This window comes from Callorhinus ursinus, unplaced genomic scaffold (assembly GCF_003265705.2).
Source record: "Callorhinus ursinus isolate GAN/ISIS: 27379988/994484 unplaced genomic scaffold, GSC_fseal_2.0 scaffold17, whole genome shotgun sequence".
In the NCBI taxonomy this organism is placed as follows: domain Eukaryota; kingdom Metazoa; phylum Chordata; class Mammalia; order Carnivora; family Otariidae; genus Callorhinus; species Callorhinus ursinus.
The window spans coordinates 6792635-6812102 of record NW_027397079.1 but is presented as its reverse complement, the minus strand read 5'-3'; the positions used below and the strand labels follow the sequence as shown (position 1 = coordinate 6812102).

General features: G+C 40.5%; 1 protein-coding gene across 3 annotated transcripts in view; it reads right to left on the bottom strand.

Moving 5' to 3' along the window:
- Positions 1 to 6577: 6577 nt before the first annotated feature.
- MCPH1 (microcephalin 1) overlaps positions 6578 to 19468 on the bottom strand; it is a 249402-nt gene continuing 236511 nt past the window's right edge. For all 3 annotated transcript variants that reach the window (XM_025886038.2, XM_073902261.1, XM_025886040.2), the window contains one exon: positions 6578 to 6655. In XM_025886038.2, the coding sequence (XP_025741823.2) occupies positions 6600 to 6655 (56 nt within the window). In that variant the 3' untranslated portion in view covers positions 6578 to 6599. The remainder of the gene's footprint in view (positions 6656 to 19468) is intronic.

The following is a 19468-nucleotide window of genomic DNA, read 5'->3' as shown; positions in this document are numbered from 1 at the left end:
CTTCTATCCAGGCCTTCAATTGAATGGATAAGGCGCACTCACATCGGGGAGGGCGATTGGCTTTACTCAGTCTACTGATTCAAATGGTAATCTCATCCAGAGATGTCCTCACAGAGACACCCAGAATAATATTTGACCACATATCCAGGTACCGCATAATCTGGTCATGTCAACACATGAACATCACACTGGGCCAGGGCATTTCACATAATCTTCACCATATTTGAGGGATGAATGGTTAAATAAACCTGTGGCACATCCATGCCTTGGAATACTGCTCAACAATAAAAAGAAACCAACTATTTATACACACAATATGGAAGAGTTCCCAGAGAATTATGTGAGTGATAAAAGCCAATGCCAAAAGGTTACACACTGTATAATTCCATTTATATAACAACCTTGGAATGACCCAGTTATAGAAATGGAAAACAGGTTAGCGGTTGCCAGGAGTTAAGGAAGTGGGGGAAGCTGGTAGGGAAGCAGGTGTGATTATAAAGGGCAATGTGAGCGATCACTGAGATAGAAACATTACTTATCTTCACTGCATAGGGGATACACAAACTTCACAGGTGATGAAGTTGCATAGATCTAAATAGAAAAACACACATCCCAGATATATGGATGCCCAGCAAGTTAAATCGGAATCGCTTTGGTGCTGTCTGGTGTTTGTACATTTTTACAGTCACTCCTCAGCTGATTCTAATGTTACATCAGAGTTAAGAGTCATTGACCAAGGCATTTTCAAAGAAATAACTTGATAAGAATTTTACAACATACTTTTTTCTCATTTGATTTTGTAGTTTTTTTATTATATTAGTCACCATACAGTACATATTTGCAACACACTGCTAGCAAAAGCAGTTCTGTGTAATAAGACATTAAAATCCCCAAATCATTAATTCCTATTTAGATGTAAATGGTATGTAAATCTATAATAGCCCTCCAAGTATTCCAAATCCTTGCTACTCAAACAGCTTTCCAGGACACCATCTGGGAGCTTTTTAGAGAAATGCAGAATTTCTCGTCCCATCCAAGATCTACTGAATCAAAATTTACCTTTTATGGATATCCCCAGATGATTCAAATTCACATTAAAGTTTGAGAAATACTCATATAGATCCTTCCTTAAATGCATATGTTCAGAATTTTCTCATAACACAATTTTCTCAAACACAATTGTCAGAGAACATAGTTGTAAATAAGTAAATCTATTGTGATGATAATTTTTTCAGATTTATTTATTTATTTATTTGAGAGAGAGAGTGCCCGCACCCTCTTGTGTCCAAGTCAGGGGAGGAGCAAAGGGAGAGAATCTCAAGCAGGGTCTTGGCTGAGCACCCAGACAGGTGCAGGGGTCTCAATCTCACAACCCTTGAGATCATGACCTGAGCTGAAACTAAGAGTCAGATGCTTAACCAACTGAGCCACCCAGGTGCCCCTATTGTAATGATAATTTCTGAGGAAATTAAATCTCTTAAGCCATTAAATGGCATTTCTAAAAACATGATGTGTTGGTAATACTCAATATGACCTATGGTGGAAAATGATCTACCCAAAAACACCACAGTGTATACACAAAATAATGGGAGTGGCTTTCACAACACAAAGAAGCTTTAATTGCATCAGATGAAATCTCATTTGTGATTCATCTTTCAGATGTGTGGTGTTTGACTATATCTTTTACGTACAGACAATTTTGGATTGTGTCATCTTGGGTGCAAAAAGAGAAAATATTGTGGCTACGGAGTCCTGATGTTTAGGTTCTTTTCATAGAATTACTGCTCACTGGTTGAATGGTTTTGGAAGTGTCAGCTTCTTTGTCAATAAAGGACTGGCCTCGATGGGGCTATCTCATAAGTATTTACAGAGACATAGTAGAGTTTATCCTTGCAGGGAAGGACGGGATCCTTGGGTAAGGATCTGTAACCTTCCCGCTTCCCCTCCCAATTTTTAATCAGAGAGTTTAATCAGTGATCTGTTTTACCTATTGCAACTTTCAGGCAACCTCATTTGAATGAAGTTTTCCTATTTAAAAAAAAGCCACAAATAATTGCTAATTAAGGTTTCTTGGAAATACTTTGATTTCAAGTTTAAGGACCATGTGATAATGAGGTCTACTGGACACAAAGCATATACAGCATTTAGAATAGTGATCTGCATGTGGTGGCCGCTAACCAAACATTTTAAAATTGATTTTTACCTGTCTACCAGACGTCCTCAGAGTTGCACTGCTGAGCCTAAGTGAGCTTGCAGTACCATGTAGGGACATTCAAATACCAGTTCTTCCATCAACAGGTTTATGTGAGTCTGTGCAAGCAATGTAATTTCCAGAAAGCAGAGTATTCATAGATAATGAGTCCCACAGTCCCTTAACCACAACTCCAAAGTCCAAAAGGTCTAAAAATAGGTTTTGTAAATGAATTAGAGGCAAATCTGACCTGAATATAGATGGGACTATGAAGAGTTCTATGTATCCCACTTAAATCGATGTGTCATTGGAGAAATACTAGGTTACAGGCTGCTGCCCCAGGGTTGCACAGGGGGTTGTATGCATCACAGTACTTTGTGTTGGATGGGCCACCAAATAGCTGACCCAGGACGGAGTTAGAAGAGCCAGAGTCTTACTGGGGATAACTCCTGTGGGAAATACCAGGGGGGAGGGATGAAGCAGGATCCCATAAGGAAAGCCTGCAGGACACCTTGCAGATTCTTGCATTGGCAGGGTTAGCCAGGTTCCTGAGCCCCACTGGGCTCAGGTCTTGGCGGGGGACTGACTGTCCAGAAAGAGCATAGGCCTTGGCTTGAGAGGATGAGGCCAAAGTACTGACCGCTGGAGGTTGTCAGCTAACTGTACTCATTACAGCTGAACAGAAGGTGCTTTGTGAAATGCGATCCGGGAGGTACTATGCCACAATTTCCACATAGCTGTTTCTTCTTTTAAACAGCTTTAATGATGTATAATTTATGCACCATAAAATTTGCCTGGGGAAAGTGTGCCGTTCAATGATTTTTAGTAAATGTATATGTTTGTACAACAAAAATCATGATCCAGTTTCAGAATATTTCCATCACCCCAAAATGTTAACTCTCCCTTCCCACTCCTACCCCCAGTGCAGAAACATTCATCTGTCTTTCCACTTTTATGGTTTCGCCTACTCTAGCATTTTTATCTGAATAGCATCATATAGCATGTAATCTTTTGAGTCTGGCTTCTTTCACTTGTGTTTCTTTGTGGATGATCCGTGTTGTGGCGTGCTATCAGTAGTGGATTTTTTGGTATGGCATGGATATGCCACATTTTGTTTATCCATTTCTCAGTTGATGGATTGCTTCAAGTTTTTGGCTGTTGTGAATAAAGTTGCTGTGAACATTTGTGTACAATTCCTGGTGTAGACACATTTTCATTTCTCCAGTAATGAAGTTGCTGGGTCATACGGTACATGTTTAATTTTTTCTTTTTGTTTCTTTTGTAGATTTAATTTTTAAAAGAAACTGCCAAACAGGTTTCAAAGTGACTGTACCATTTTGCAGTCACACCAGCAATGTATGAGGGTTCTAGTTTCTCCACATATTGGTATGGTCACAATTGTTGGTTATAGCCATTCCAAAGGGCGTGTGTGGTATCTCATGCTTTTAACCTGTTTCTCCAGTGACTAATAATGTTGAACCTCTTTTTGTGTTTATAATCATTTCTACGTGTTCTTGCAGGAAATGTCTTTTTGTCCATTCTTTATCTTCTTAATGAATAGAAGTTCTTTACACAGTCTAAATAAAATTGCTTTATCAGATATATGGTTTGCAAACATTTTCTCCTAGTCTGTGGCTTGTCTTTTCTTTTTCTTAATGGTTTCTTTTGAAGAGCACACACACAGAAAAGTAGCTTTGAGGTCCAATTTATTTGTGAATTGTGCCTTTAGTATCTACTTCATATCGAAGACATCTTTGCCTAATCTAAGGTGAAAAAGATTTCTTGCTGTGGTTTCTTGTAGACATAATTTCAATTTTATGTTAGGTCAGTGGTTCTCAGATGGGAGCAGTTTTGCTCTCCAGAGAACATTTGGGAATACTTGGAGACCTTTTAGATTGTCAAAACTGGGTGGGGTGTGCTACTAATGCCTAATAGGTAGAGACCGGTGATGGTGCTAAACATACTACAATGCATGGGACAGCCCCCCAACAGCAAAGAATTATCTGGTCCAAGAGGTCAGTAGTGCTGAGGTTGACAAGCCCTAAGTTGGGTTTCTGGTCCATTTCAAGTTAGTTTTTGTGTACAGTGTGAGGTAAGGATCTACACACTTTTTTCTGCATGTAAAGGACATATGTGCATTTTTTTCTTCTCGTTTTTCTTTTTCCATGACATTTGTTGTAAGGAATATCCTCCTGCATTGCATGGCCTGGCACCTTTGTTGAAAATCAACCGACCACAAGATATTAAGATTTATACTTAGATTCTCTATTTTGTTCCCTTGATCTACATTCCCCTTTAATGCCAACACCACACTTCTTGATGGCTAATTTTATAGTACATTTTGAAATCCAGCAGTGTAAATCTTCCAACATTGCTTTTTCTAAAAAAATGTTTTGTCTACTAGGGGTTCTTTGCATTTTCATATCAATTTTAGCATCAGCTTTTCAAACTCAACAAAAAAAGCCACCTGGGATTTTGATGATTACATTTAATCTATAGATGAATTTGAGGAGAACTGACATCAATATTGAGTCTTCTAATCTTGAAACTTGGCATATTTCTCCATTTTTCTCAGCAATGATAGGTTTCAGTATACAGGTCTTAACATTTCCTGAATTTTTTTCCTATTGGGTTTATTTTTAGTTGCCATAGTAAATGTAATTGTATTCTTAATTCCATTTTTGAATTGTTTATTGCAGCATAAAGAAACACAGTTTTTTTCCTTTTTTAAATTTTATTATGTTATGTCAATCACCATACATTACATCGTTAGTTTTTGATGTAGTGTTCCATGATTCATTGTTTGCATATAACACCCAGTGCTTGTATATTGATTTTGTATCCTGTAAATCTTGCTTACCTTGCTTATTCATTCTGTATTATCTTTGATTCCTTATAATGTTCTATATGTAATAGTAACCTTTGAGAATAGTTTTACTTCTTCATTTCAAATCTTCATGCCTTAATTCCTTTTTCTTGCTGCCTTCTCTAAGTGTAATCAGCAATACAATCTTATATAGAAATGCTGAGAGCCACATACCTTTCAAAATTAAAAAAAAAATTAGAGTTCTGGGACTATGTTTTAGGTAAGGGATTACAGACCTATAGCTACTGACTTCTGGGATTGTTAGGAGATTAAATGAAGTACCACATATACAATGCTTTGTGTAATTCCTGACACAAATCAGCACCCTCATAAAATGTTACCTTTCAGAAAGAATCTCAACCAGCCACTGGCAGGCAGGCCAGCATTAGGGATCAGAACTTGGCACTGAGATGCAGACCTGGGTGGTCGTCTGTGGCTGATGGGGTAGGGGATGGTCCCCAACAAGAGTCAGCACAATTTTCGTCAGCCTCCTCAGGAATCTTTGGTGTTGTGGGAGCTCTGCCAAAGTACCTGAGCTTCAAAGTAGCCAAGCCCACAATGCCTGTGGACATAGTGAAACAGGGTTTATAACTTGGAAGGAGGGGACTGGTGCCTGCTGAGTTGAGGGGATTGTTTGGGGCATAGATTATATTAAAACTAAGAGGAAACTCATTTCCTTGTGCATTGCTATCTCCTTCTCTGAAGGTTTATTCTAGAAGCTGTTCCACTATATTTGTTGAGGGACTTGAAATTTATTAAGGTTGCAGTAACAGCGGAGATGAGGAACAGATAACATGGGGAGGGTATAGTATCAGGAGGAAGTCTTGGTGCTACCTCCAGCCTTGTTGGGACTTAGCATTTCTCTCCTTTAGAAGGGGACCAGTGTGTATATGATTCAGCCCCACTGCCAATTTCCTCTAAGGAATGGCAAGCATTGTACAGCCAGCAGAGGCCATGATCTCTTGTTGGTAATGCTCTCCTCACCATAAACTAACCTGGAGAAGTAGGGCTCCTCTGGTGGCATTAATTACGGCAAAGCTCCCACACCTGTTTTCATTAATTACTTTGAGAAGAATCTCAGGTAGGTAAAAAGTAACCCTAGTAACTGATTGATATCCTTTGTACTAGGATATGACATGTCAGTAAAGATCTTCGAGTCCAACCAAGAAACTTAAGGGGTTCTTTGCTCTCAGTAATAAAACAACTTAAATGAATTCCCACTCTTTATTTAACAGTATGGTGCTTCCATGACCAAGGTTCTATGACCTCTTAATCGTGATCATCACTAAAATACTAAGATTGGCATTGCATAGAAAAGGCCCAAATAGGGCTGGTCAGTGCTTCTGTAAAGCACACATTCAGTCATCAGAAAGTCACATGGAGGAGCTTCTTTATATAAAAACCACAAGGCACACGTGTGATGATATAAAAAGGCATCGTTTCTGCATCCATCCCTTCTCTTGAGTGTTTGCTCATGTGAATGTCCAAAGACAACTTTGTGAGCTGTTGGCAGCAGCCCCGTGGTGTTGACTGATGGGCCCATCATTGCAGCAACAGGTAGTTGTCAAAGGCACAGACCTTGTGCTGAGTGACTGAATCTAGAGAAAGAGAAAAGCAGTTTAGCATTTATAACGGCCAACCATACAGTAAAATAACCTTTTTGTATACATGCAAGGTCCTGTTTTAAAGTCTTAAATGGCTTAGAGCTGCCTTGTTTACATGTCTGCATAGCACACGTGGCTATTTAAAATTAAATAAATAGTTCAGTTCCCCCATCACACTAGCTACATTTTAAGGGCTCAGCAGGCACATTATTCCTATAGATACAAGCCTTAGGGTGTTGCCATTGTGGCAAGATACTGTGTTAGGGTGAAAGTTTGCCAGTCTGTGGCATGAGAGACCAGAATTCTAATCTCTGCTAGCTACAGAAAATACCCTCTGGTACAAGGCAAAGTCTATAGAAATATGTAAGTTCCCCATACAGCACTACACATTCTAGGCAGTGTATCTATCCCATCTACCTAGCTGAGTACTTCATGCAGAGTACAGAGTTAGTTTCTACAACTCATGTCTATTATCTTTCAGTTGAAGAAGTTGGACCAGTGAGCTCTAAAGTCCTGTCCATTTGAAAGCCTGTTATTTCATCTGAGTCACAAGAAGTCCCTTGGGCCAGGATAAGCTATAGATGCAGGAGACGGTACTGCTCCTAGCCCTGCTTGTAGGAGGATGAGCGAGAAATGCAGTGGGCCGGGGGCACTGATGGAATTAGAAATTAAATTACAGTTAACTTACTAATTACTATTATGATCCACAGGGGTGGACAAATTATACTGAAGGATCTTAAGATGCCACAATGATGAGTGAGAGCAGACAGGGAGTCAAAAAAAAGGTTTGTTCTGTGAATACAGGAGGACAATGGGAGACAAAGTGGCGCATCTTAGTTGTAGGCCCCAATAGTGTCCCAGAATTCGGTTGTGACCTGTCTAGTATAAATGCAGTTTCCTACAAGAGGTCTGAACTGGGGAGATGAATTTCAGAGGGGAGGAGCACTAACACTTGTTATATGTATATATTATATACATGATACAACATTAAAATTAACATACCTGATGAAACTTTTACAACCATGAGTAGTACTAAGCACAACCACTTACTTCACACTGTAGTGAAGTGGCATTATTACGATTTACATTTTAGTATTAGTCCTTTATTCATGGTAAGTGTTGTTCATATATTCTGTCATTCGCCTTTTGAGTTTTCTTATGCAAAACAGTTTTTATGTGTGCAGATTATGTAAATCTTTTACTGCATCTGGGCTTAGAACCATAGGTAGAAAGCTTTTCCCTATACCCAGTTTTAAAGCAATTCAAAAAGTGACACACTTATAAAAAAGTAACACACTTGTTCTGATGTTTATATGAAAGAAAAAATATATAGCAAGACAATTTTGAAAAAAAGGAATAATGAGAATCTGATATACTAGATACCAAAACACACTATAAAATTACCGTAGTAAAACAGTATGTAATTAGCACAGAACCAGATAAGTGAATCACTGGGAGAGTCCGGAAACGTGTCCATGCATATATGGGAAGTTAACAGATGAGTCAAAGGGCATTCAAAAATCAGTGCAGAATGGGTGAGTTACAAACAGATGGTATGATCCCTTCACATCATGCTGTAAACATGAAAAAAATGATGGAAGTAATAATAGAGATAGGAGACTAGTTCTAAAGCTCAGGGGGTAGAGACAAATTTCCGAAGTGAAACCCAAATTCATGTGCCTTGGGAAAAAACAGGCATTTGAATCCACAAAGATTAATAATTAAATATTAATACCTCTGTAACACGGAATACACAATAAACAGAATTAAAGATGAGAGAGGTTGAGAGAATTTTACGCTAACAACACAAGATTAGGGACCATATTATAGAAGTATTCTGCAGAACAGTGTGGAAAAAAAAATAGCCCAACTTAAAAAAATAGGCCAGGGATAAAGATAGGCAATCCACAAAATCTCGATCCCCTCTCTAAGACAGTCCTACTCATCAGTAACTTAGTAGTTAGGGAACAACAAATTAAGTAATGCGATCTATTTGTTCAATTCATCAGATCACCAAATACTGGAAATATGGGTCGTGCCCAACACTGGTGAAGATGTGGGGAAACAGGGACGTCCGTAGGCTGTAAAAGTATAAACTCGCTCAACAGCGTCTATCGAGACTTAAGTATGCCTACGCGAGGGCACAGCGACGCCTCTGCCGCAAATCTACTTCACACAAATACTCATGCCTGGCATTGCACTCGAATAATTATAGCTCAAAAGGATTTCTTAAAGTTGAATTCAAATCATTCCAATTAGAACACACAAAGTTTATAATAGCAGAAACAATGGAAATCATCCCAAACATCTAATAATGAGTGCATGGAGTACTTACACTCCCGCCAGAGGTTAGGAAGAAAGGAGTAGCTGCTTATGTGTTAAAATGGAAGCTCTCCTGGACGGAGTTAAATAAAAACTCAAGGAACAATGTGTGACCTTCCATCTATTGGAGAACCCTCAAACAATATGTAGGTTTATATACATTTATTTCTATGTAAATGTGTTTTTGAAAAGTAAAAAAAAAAAAAAAAAAACTCTTCCATCTTAACGGTAGTTGAAGGAAGGGTTGTAAGATTTCTCTATTTGAAGTCTTTGACCATGAAATCAGGTGTCACTCCACACATCTATGCATGCATCCATTCGTTCATTCCTTCATTCCTTCATTCATTCCGGTGGAGAAAAAAAGGTTGACTGGAGAAGGAGCAAGTTTTAAATTTAGATAAAATAAAAAACAGAATCCTAATGTGACCTCACAGCAGAGTTGGTGGCTGGCCCGTCACACGCGGTTTGGTGTGCTCTGTGATGGCACTACGTGAGGAATTAACCCAGGGACTTGCAAGAAATGGTGCTGTGGTATGTGTAGTGTTGTGCCCATGCATATAGTGAGCAAACTCAGGAGTCAGGACAGAAAAGCACCTGATGGTGGAGTGATAGCTGGCTCCCAAACGTGTAAGCACACACATGGAAAATGACTTTTATCTAAGTTCATTTGTCATCTGAAGACAGCCACATCCCCAAAATTCCAATGTCACATCATACGAATAATCCTCAAACACCCCACAAAATGTGACCAATAGGACAGACGTCAGAGCAATGCCAGTCCTGCCCAGGGGAAAGACAAAACAGAACATGAGCAGCTCCCATGAAATTGGGGAAAAAAAAAAAAAAAGGTTGTGTTTGTGTTATGTTAACAAGGCTATTTAGCAGGTCTTGGCACACATTTATGCATAAATCAGTTTACTGGCTATGCTTCTGTGTGGTCTGATGATTAGATAGTGAAGGAACATGCTGCTGGCTATTTTTTTTATAGTGCGGGGGGCAAGTCACTTTATTGAGCTGACAGTCCCATTGCCGGTAGCTAATGGTAATGTGTGGAGAGTGCTAGAACACCCAGGACCCCACTGGGGGCTTTATCTTATCACAAGAAGCGGACAATTCTAGGGCTGAAATGGGAGTGGCCATGTAGCCAGACATTCATTCGGTTATGGAATCGGCTTTCCTGCTCTGTAGGATGAGGGTCACCCAGCCTCTGGGAACACTTAGGACACAGGCGCGTGACACTGAAGGCGCCCTTACCAGTGGGGCCCAGCCGGTCACAAATGCCACTGCCCACCGCGTAACTGTCATCTGCTGATCTCACTTCTCTCTGGAACCACACCGAACAAGAGGTCCTGCCCTCTGTTGTGCGGTAGTCTTGCAGGCTCCTCTTCTGTCTGAATTAGCCCCTATCCCTTCAGGACTTCTTCAACGGATCCTGATCTCTAGGAACGTCAACGTTCTCTCGGACGCTCAAATTCAAGTCTAGGAGTCATCTTTGACTCCTCTTTCCTGGTATACCACGTGCAGTCTATCAGCAAGGCCAACTGGCTTTAGAATTTTTATTTAAGGTCTGGCAGCTTAACACCACCCCCACGGATATGCCCCAAGTTGTGACCTCCCACCGTCATTTATCACTGGAACTGCCGTAAGAGCCTAAAACTGCTCTCTCGGCTCCTGCTGAAAGATATGTACCCCCTACTTAACATCCTTTGGTGACTTCCATTTATACTCAGAACAAAAACTGAAACTGAAGTTCTCACCATGGTCCAGCCTCTGGCTACTTCTCCAGCTTCATTTCTCATCACTTAATCCTCTCGCTGGGTTTCAGACACCCCAGTGCCTCTGCTTCTTCTCTACCTGGATCCTAGCTGTTCCCTTAGCCTGAGAGGCCAGTCCCTTAGACGGACACAAGCCCACCCTTGTGTTCATCACTGGGGTCTCAGCTCAAATACAGCTCTTCAGCAAGGAGCCAACCTCACTGTCCCTGTAAATACTCATACCCTGTTTTCTTTGTAGCACTGATCACCAACAGGATTTTTAAAAAGGTTATTGTCTGTCTTCATTAGAATGTAAGTCCCACAGGGGCAAGTCCTGTATCTGCCTTGTCAACTCCTATTCCAGTAGTGCCTAGAATATGCTCAGTACATGATAGGTGCTCAAAACAAATATAAATTGAATGAATAGGTAGGTGAATGACCTGACACCATGTGGTATATTTGAATGAAATTGCTTGGTCTAAAATAATGGAGCGTTCTCAACATTTTTTTTTCTGCTCTGATACTAGGCTGGAGACATTCATATACTGGAAACTTTTCCAAGAGTATACTAAGAATGTGGGCTGTGTCATAGACAAGGTAATCTAATTGTTTATGCCTAGTATACCAACTTTCACTTCCCACCCAAGAAATGTGAGTAAAACACTATTACAGGGCTAGCCTTGAATTCTCTAGTTTTTCTATTATGTTTTCTATTTATTTACTAGTAGATATAGGAATGCTAATGATTTTACCAAGTGGATCTAACAAGGACCAGTCTTGCTCAGTTATAGTTGTTTCTTGATTATCCCAGAGTTTTCTATGTAGATAGCTGTATCGTATGCAAATATGAGGATTTGTCTCCTCCTTTATAACTCTTACATTTCCTTTGTGTGTCTTATCCCTTTGATTAGGAACTCTAGATCTCTGTTGAAAGAGTAAGGGCAGTCGTATGTATTTTGTACGCACTTAAACCTTCAGTTAAGGTTTTCATTATTAAATAAAAGATACACTGTAGGTTTTCTATAGATACTCTTTATCACATTAAGAAAGTTTTCTTTTATTCCTAGTTAATGAGTCTTTATCAGGACTGGATATTGGATTTTTCTCTCTTTTTAACATCTGAGAAAACTAGTGGATTAGAAAAAAGATTTAATGATATCTATCTTTACATTCTTTGATTAAATATACTTTGATTCCATGTTTCTTAACACACTGCTAAGTTTAACTTGCAAAATATTTTATTTTGGAATTTTATATCCATATTCACAAATGAGTTTGGGCTGTAATTTAAGTAGTTTTAGTTCAAGATCATGCTAGCCTTATAAAATGAGGTGAATACCTATCCTCTTAGTTTTCTCTGCAATAATTTGTAATGTTTGGTAAAACTTACCTGTCCTAGATAGTTTTAACAATATCTTAGAAATATTTTTTTGTGGTAATACAGACATGACATGAAATTTACCATTTTAACCATTTATAAGTATACAATTAAGAACATTCATAATGCTATGTGACCATTACCACTGCTCATTTTCAGAATTGCCTCATAATCCCAAATAGAATCTCCATACTCATTAAATAATCACTTGGCAGTCCAATTCCCACCTCCTCCTAGACCCTGGTAAACTGTATTATAATCTCTGTCTCTGTGGATTTGTCTATTCTAGGTAATTCAGTAAGTGGAATCATAGAATATTTGTCCTTTTGTGGAGGGCTTATTTCACTAAACATGTTTTTAGTGTTCATTCACTTTGTAGCATATATCAGAATATCATTTCTTTTTATGGCTGAATAATATTCTATTGTATGTAGAGACCACATTTTGTTTATCCATTCATCCGTCGATGGATGCTTGACTTGCTTCCACATTATGGCTATTGTGAAAAATGCTGTTATGAACACAGGTGTGCAAATATTTGTTCAGTTCTTTTAGGTGTATAACCACAAGTAAAATTGCTGGATTACATGGTAATTCTGTTTAATTTTCTGAGGAACAACTGTACTGTCTCCCATACTGGCTGCACCATTTTACGTTCCCAGCGGTGCACAAGGTTCCAATTTCTCCACATCCTCAACGGTGCTTGTTTTTTGTTTGTATGGTAGCCATCCTAATGGGTCTCCAGGGGTACCTCATGGTGATTTTGATTTGCATTTCCCTAATGATTAGTGATGACGAACATCTTTTCACATGCTTATTGGCCATTTGTATATCTCCTCTGGAGAAATATCTGGTTAAGTCCTTGGCTCATTTTTTAATCATTTTGTTGTTGTTGTTGAGCTGTAGAAATTCTTTATATTTTTTAGATATTGACCCCTATTTTAGGGGGGTCAATTCAAATATTCTCTCCTATTCCATAGGCTGCCTTTTCACTTGATGGATTGTGTCCCTTGATACACGGAAGGTGGTGGTTGTTGGTGGTGGGTTTTTTTTTTTTTTAACCTATTTTTACATTTGTTGCCTTCCTTGTAGCTTTTAAAGACAGTGTCTACCTTTTCTCCTGCATGTGTTATTCGAGATGAGTGAGCAAGTCAGTGTTTCTGGTATCTCCCAAGCAGACTAGAACAAATAAGGGCTGCATTCGAGGAGAGGAAACCAAGATGGTGGGGCACAAGTAAGGAGCCACAAAGCTTCCCTACCGCCCTGAACGTGGCTTTGTTTGATTGGCCTTTGGCCTGGCTGCTGTAAACCTGTGATTGTTCTCCAGCATTCCTACAGACTTGGTTCTGACAGAGTCAGTTTTGTCTGGGGATTTCTGGGGTTTCTGTGGGGAAGATGGGAGCTTGGATTTTCTTAGTCTGCCATTTTGCTGATGTCACTCCATGCAGGTGTCTTTTGAATGGAGGGTGAGAAGCACATGTTTATCATTCAGTTTTTTAAATGGTTGAAATTGTTCAGATTTTCTATTTCTTGAGTCGATTCTGGTAATATTGTTTTAGAAATTGTTCAACTTACCTATTTTCAAATTTGCTGGTAAAAATTTATTCAGCATGCTCTCATGATTTCTAAATAACCTTACTGTATCTGTAGTAGCAGCCCCAGTTTTGTTTGTAGTATTGTTCACTGGACCCCTTTCTCTTCCTTTCTTTTTCAGTATTGCTAGGATTTTGACTACTGATGGTTTTTTTCCCCAAAGAACTCTTTCAGCTCTCAAAAAACCTATTTTGCTTTGATTTTGTTAATATTTGATACATTTTTTAAAAATTTTATTATGTTATGTTAATCACCATACATTACATCATTGGTTTTGGATGTAGTGTTCCCTGATTCGTTGTTTGTGTATAACACCCAGTGCTCCATGCAGAACGTGCCCTCTTTAATACCCACCATGAGGCTAACCCATCCCCCCACCCCCCTCCCCTCTAGTACCCTCAGTTTGTTTTTCAGAGTCCATAGTCTCTCATGGTTCGTCTCCCCCTCTGATTTCCCCCCCTTCATTTTTCCCTTCCTACTATCTTCTTTTTGATACATTTTTATTATTCATTTTCTGACATTCTTTTGTATTTACTGCTACGTATTCATTCATCCTCAAGTATCAAAATTTAAGAAAAGTGAATAAAAAAAATGAGAATTTCATCCAAGTATTTTTTTCTCTTCCTGCAAATTGGGAACAGCTTTTTTATTTTATTCGGAGGTTGGATCCTTCAGCATCAGTTTCTGTAGTGCACCAACTGAGAACCTCTACTGTTAGTGGTTGCACAGAGAAGTTCCACTTACTGACAGTGGCATTAAGATCATACTTTTTACAAAGGAAGAGTCTGAACAGAGAAGAGGGTGCCCATGAACGCTGGATCTTTAATTCACCAAGTGGCTCTGGTGGAGAAATTCAGATCCCTTTGTTTGATAAAAGGCACAGATTTCTACCATGATCTCAGAATTCGTTTCCAGCAGTGTTCATCTGCTAGGGTGGCTGTTAACAAAGCACTACACCACACTGGGAGGCTTGAACTTGAACAATAGGAATTTATGATCTCACAGCCTGGGGAGGCCAGAAGCCCAAGATCAAGGTGCCAGCAGATCTGGTTTCTCTTGAGGTCTCTCCTTGGCTTGCAGATGGCTGTCTTCTCCGTCTTCACGTGGCCTTCCCTCTATGCACGCATCCCTGGTGTCTCTTGTCTTCTCATAAGCATGCCAGTCCTGTGAGATCAGGGCTCCACCACGATGATACTGTTTAATCACCTCTTGAGAGGGCACGGTCTCCAAACACAATCACATTCTAAGGTCCTGGGGGTCAGGACTTCAACATACGGATTTGGGGAGACACAATTCAGTCCATAACAAAAGGTTCATCACTTTAGGTTCTATGATGCTCAATATTAACGGCCTAACACGTAACTCTGAAAGAATTGAAGCTCCACATGCTCCAAAGATCCATGAGAACCTCTTGTAAAGAGTGTTACTATACTAGGTCAGTAAGCAAAGAGCCTAAACTACTGGCAATGTCCCACGAAGGGGTTGAGCTGTGAAGTTTCTTTATGGCCATTAACCCCCAGCCCCAGACGCAGGGCTGGAATTCACACTCGAGCACCTACCTCTGCCCGGGGGAGCACACGCAGGGGGTGCTCCCCGCGGATCTGTGCACAAGACAGTCTTGTGCACCTGTCAAAACCCAAATGCTCAGCGCTGGCCTCTAAGTGGCCGGTGTGATTCTGCAAACCAATGACTGCATTTCTAGTGGATATAACATGTTGCCATGCTCACACGATTTCCTGGTTCTGAGTTGAATATGTAGCCGATTCTCATCTTCCAGTTTGCTTTTTGTTTTTAAGTGAGGCTTAAAAACTGTGCCTTGGCTAGTAAGATGCAGAGGAGGGTCTTTTATTTTCCACTTTGCTTGTCTTCATGATGCTTTTTAACTTCTATATCACCGACGATGCTCACACACAGTGACTGGAGGTCAGCTGGCATAAATGTAACAGAGAGAAGCCGAGTGAGACAGGTCAGGAAAGTTCAAAGGTCACCATCTAGGACCACTAGTTGACCAGTGAATACAATAAAGGGGAAATCCACTTTCTGATCAATCCAAGTTAATGCTCACAATTTCAGAAGTTGGCAGTTAATTAAAAAAAAAAAGCTATATATATATATATTTTTTTTTTAAAGTCATATATATATATTTTTAAAACTTAAACACATGAGATATACAGTCAGTTTTAGTTCTCATTCATTTCTATCCTGGTAGATGTCATCCATTTGAGAGCAACTCAAAACAAAAATAATTCATCGTATCGTCTGCGATTGCGTCTTAAAGAGTCTGCCGTCACTTTCTGACTGGTTGCTGAGCTCCTGGGTGAGGGTGGGGTCAGGCAGTGTCCTGAGGAGGGGTCGGGCTGGGGGCAGACCTGCGCCAGGTTCTTCCCTTTCTCCTCCTCCGCACATGGCCTCACCACCTGTGACTCGTTCCTTCTATGCAGTGAAAATGTAGACGAAGAGGATCTTGAGGAACCCCGACATCATCTGTTAAATCATGCACCCTAAGGGCTGAGGCCCCCTGAGTGGGCTTGCTTTTACAAAATGCCACGTTTGAGAGCTTTTTTCTAGGCCTAGTTCTGTGGTCAGCCATCCAGGGAAACAATGATCTAGGTTAGCCTGCAAAAGGCCCACACGCTATCAGAGATCTTTTGCCTGAAAACGTTGACATGGGGAAACATTCAAATCAAATGCTTTTTATAAGTTATAAGGAAATCATGCTGAGGCTAATTTTTTCTCCCCCTTTGGCAATGCTGTGGAGCATATTACATTATGTTCCCACAATAGCATAAAATGTATGTCTTATCACTTGAACATAGCCCAGACAATAAAAGGGCGCCCGAGACTGGAAATATGTCTTCTGTGAGAGGCCAAACCAGCCGTAAGTGATAACACCAATGTGGGGGATGGAGAGCGTGAAAAGACAGAGCTACAGCACAAAAATTCGCAGACCAGTGACGAATGCACTGGGGTCTCGGGGCTCCCGCCCCTGCCTCACCGCCTGCCTCAAGACGCTAGCCGAGGCACTTGGGACTCTCTTGTCTTACTGTCTCAATATGCAAAATGGGAATTCTGTTCTAGGGCTGTGTTGGGGTAAATAAAATTACTGGAACTTGCTTCCCTTCCAATGTCAGGTAAAGGTGACATTTTGTTTCCTGGTGCCGGGAATTTGGTTTTTGTTTTCCTGTTTACTTTCATACATATTCAAGTGCCCACAAGTATTTTCTCTGTCAAAAATCCCCATTTCTCCTTCTGGTGCAGTGATTCATCGAGAATCTTGGCCTAAGTGTACTGCTGTTTCAGGGAACATGGACTCTGGGGAATGAACTGGGAACATAATCATGACCATTCAAATGGCCTCATTATAAGGCGACCCAGCATGAAGGAGACTCTCCACGGAGCAAATGAGTAAGTCATGGCTTAAGTTTCACGTGGTGAGCCCTGTTTGGGGATTTCATAAATTCACACCATTCTATGCCAGCAGTACAAGGCAGGGCCAAGAGGGTGAGCTGGCTGAATGCCCCGTGGCCACCCCTGGCCGATGTCCCCTGAAGGAAGAGCTGCAGGTTAGAAGAAAGTCTTATATGGGAAGAATCATTTAAGAGTTTTGTTTTTTAATATAAATGTTGGATCAGACGGTGAAGGGATAAAAAGGCTTATCTGAAGGAATACAGTGCTAGGATGTCGGACGTCTTGGGGAAAGAGACTTTCTTTTTGGTGCTGATCATCTTTCCCTCTGCCAAAAAACAAATGAACAAACAAAACCCAAACTTCTCAGAGGTTCCTAATGGCTAAAAAAATCTGCTTGTCCATCCCCCATGACTTTATTGTGTCCGCATAAACAAAGATCCCATAAAACACAGGAATAAATATAAAGGTACTAAAAAAAACTTGGCATCTTTTATTTTGGAAAGCAAATGACAAATCTGAAACTGGATACAACGAGCCACTTTTTAAGACTTTTAAATACTTGATTCAAACTACTCTTAAGTCTCAGGGACCCTACCTCACACGCTGATCTTCTAGTTGGAACAAATTTAGAGTATTGCTTTTCATAATTTGTCACAAAATAACTTTCTTTTAAATTGGTGCCTTAACATGGTTGTAATTTTAACTTTCAAGGGCTTTGATTACAAATTTTAATTGATCAACGTTTTGGGAATAAAATATTGCCTAGATGTGCTCACAGTGGAAGCTCAGGGCAAGGAGAAAACTCCTCAGAAGAGAAAATGTTGCTGTATCAGTGGATCTGGTCACCCAGGGGTAACGGACTGTGCCCACTGTGGGTGCGAGATACCTTGCACTCTCTTGTGCTATCTCCTCCAACCATCATGGGAAGTAAGCAGGGCAGCGGTGATTACCTGAGTAACCGATGAAGTAACTCAGGTGCGGAGAGAAGAGGTGGTTTGCCGCTGCCCCCACTCGGAGAACAAGCAGAGCCCTGATGGGAAAGGACACGCGATGCTCGGGACCCTGTGTTTTGTGGGTCTATGCGTATGTGGAGAGACATACAGATGAAATCTTTACTGGCACAAAGCTGGAGCTATTGTATTGTCACTCAATTCAAAAAGAGAAGAATATAAACTCATAAACATGTGAAAAAGGCATGTTCTAACAACCAAGTCACCAGAAGCGCCCTGGTGCGGACAGGGGCAGCGGCCAGAGAATCAGGGGGACTCACCTTAGGGGTGAGGATTTCACCACGCCGAGAGCCAAGGATTCCAGAACACACAATACCCGGAAGTTGCCAAGGGCACACGCAGATGGTGTAATCAATGACAAATCAGAAACAGGACATGAATTATGGGAGAGGAAAGAAACTCGGGCCCGCAGCTCCAGCTCTGAAACCCAGAGAATTCCACAGGGCGTTGTGAAAGTCAAGCCCTGGGGTCAAGCAGGTAGAGATTTGCCTCCTAAAAACCCACTGGCAGGAGAGCAGAATGGCAAAACAACGGGAGGAACTGGGCCGGCGGCTGAACTGTGCATGATCTGTGCACAAAAGCCACGGGCAACAGGAAGGGGCGACAGAGTTCCCCAACTTGGAAATAATAATCGTGCGGACCCAGACACTGGCCCTGTGCACGGTACACAATTTGCAGACGCTGTAAAGATTAGTTGTTGATATGCACTGTTGATATCAATCGTGTGCACAGTTCCGTTAGCTGAATGAGACATTTTTTTAAAAAGCAAAATTCTGGTCTCTAGTTGGTGTCATTTTGATCCATGCACTTTTTAAAAAAACAAAACAAGAACCTCTGTTTCAGAACATAGGATGTTTTGAAGGTTATATTCTTGGCATTTAGAAAAGAGTAAACAGCCTCTTGGCTTTTGGACTGTGGCTAAAATCATAGGGTTTTTTTTTTTTTTTTTTAAATTCGTCTCCAAGGCAGAAGATAAATTACTTTGCACCCAGAGAGTAAAAAATTACTCTTGATGGCCATACTTTTAAAATATACCAAAGGATGACCATCAGTCATTTAAAAGATATTCATAAAATGTCTGTTTGATAGATGAATGCAACTTGGACATGGTATCTACTTATCTGTTAAAGGATATTGCCTAGGAAGGGGTGAGAAAAGCCAGAAGTTTGGGATTTAGAGACGAGGGGAGGCAAATAGGAGGAAGACTCTGGAACAGGGAAGCAGGAGGGGACGGAATACACTTGTCAAGTCTCCAGGAGCCAGGTAAGGATCTTGGCTAAAGGTGCTGCCACCAAAGTAATTCAGTAAGAGCGGGAGAAGAAAAGGTTTCGGGAGAAACCAA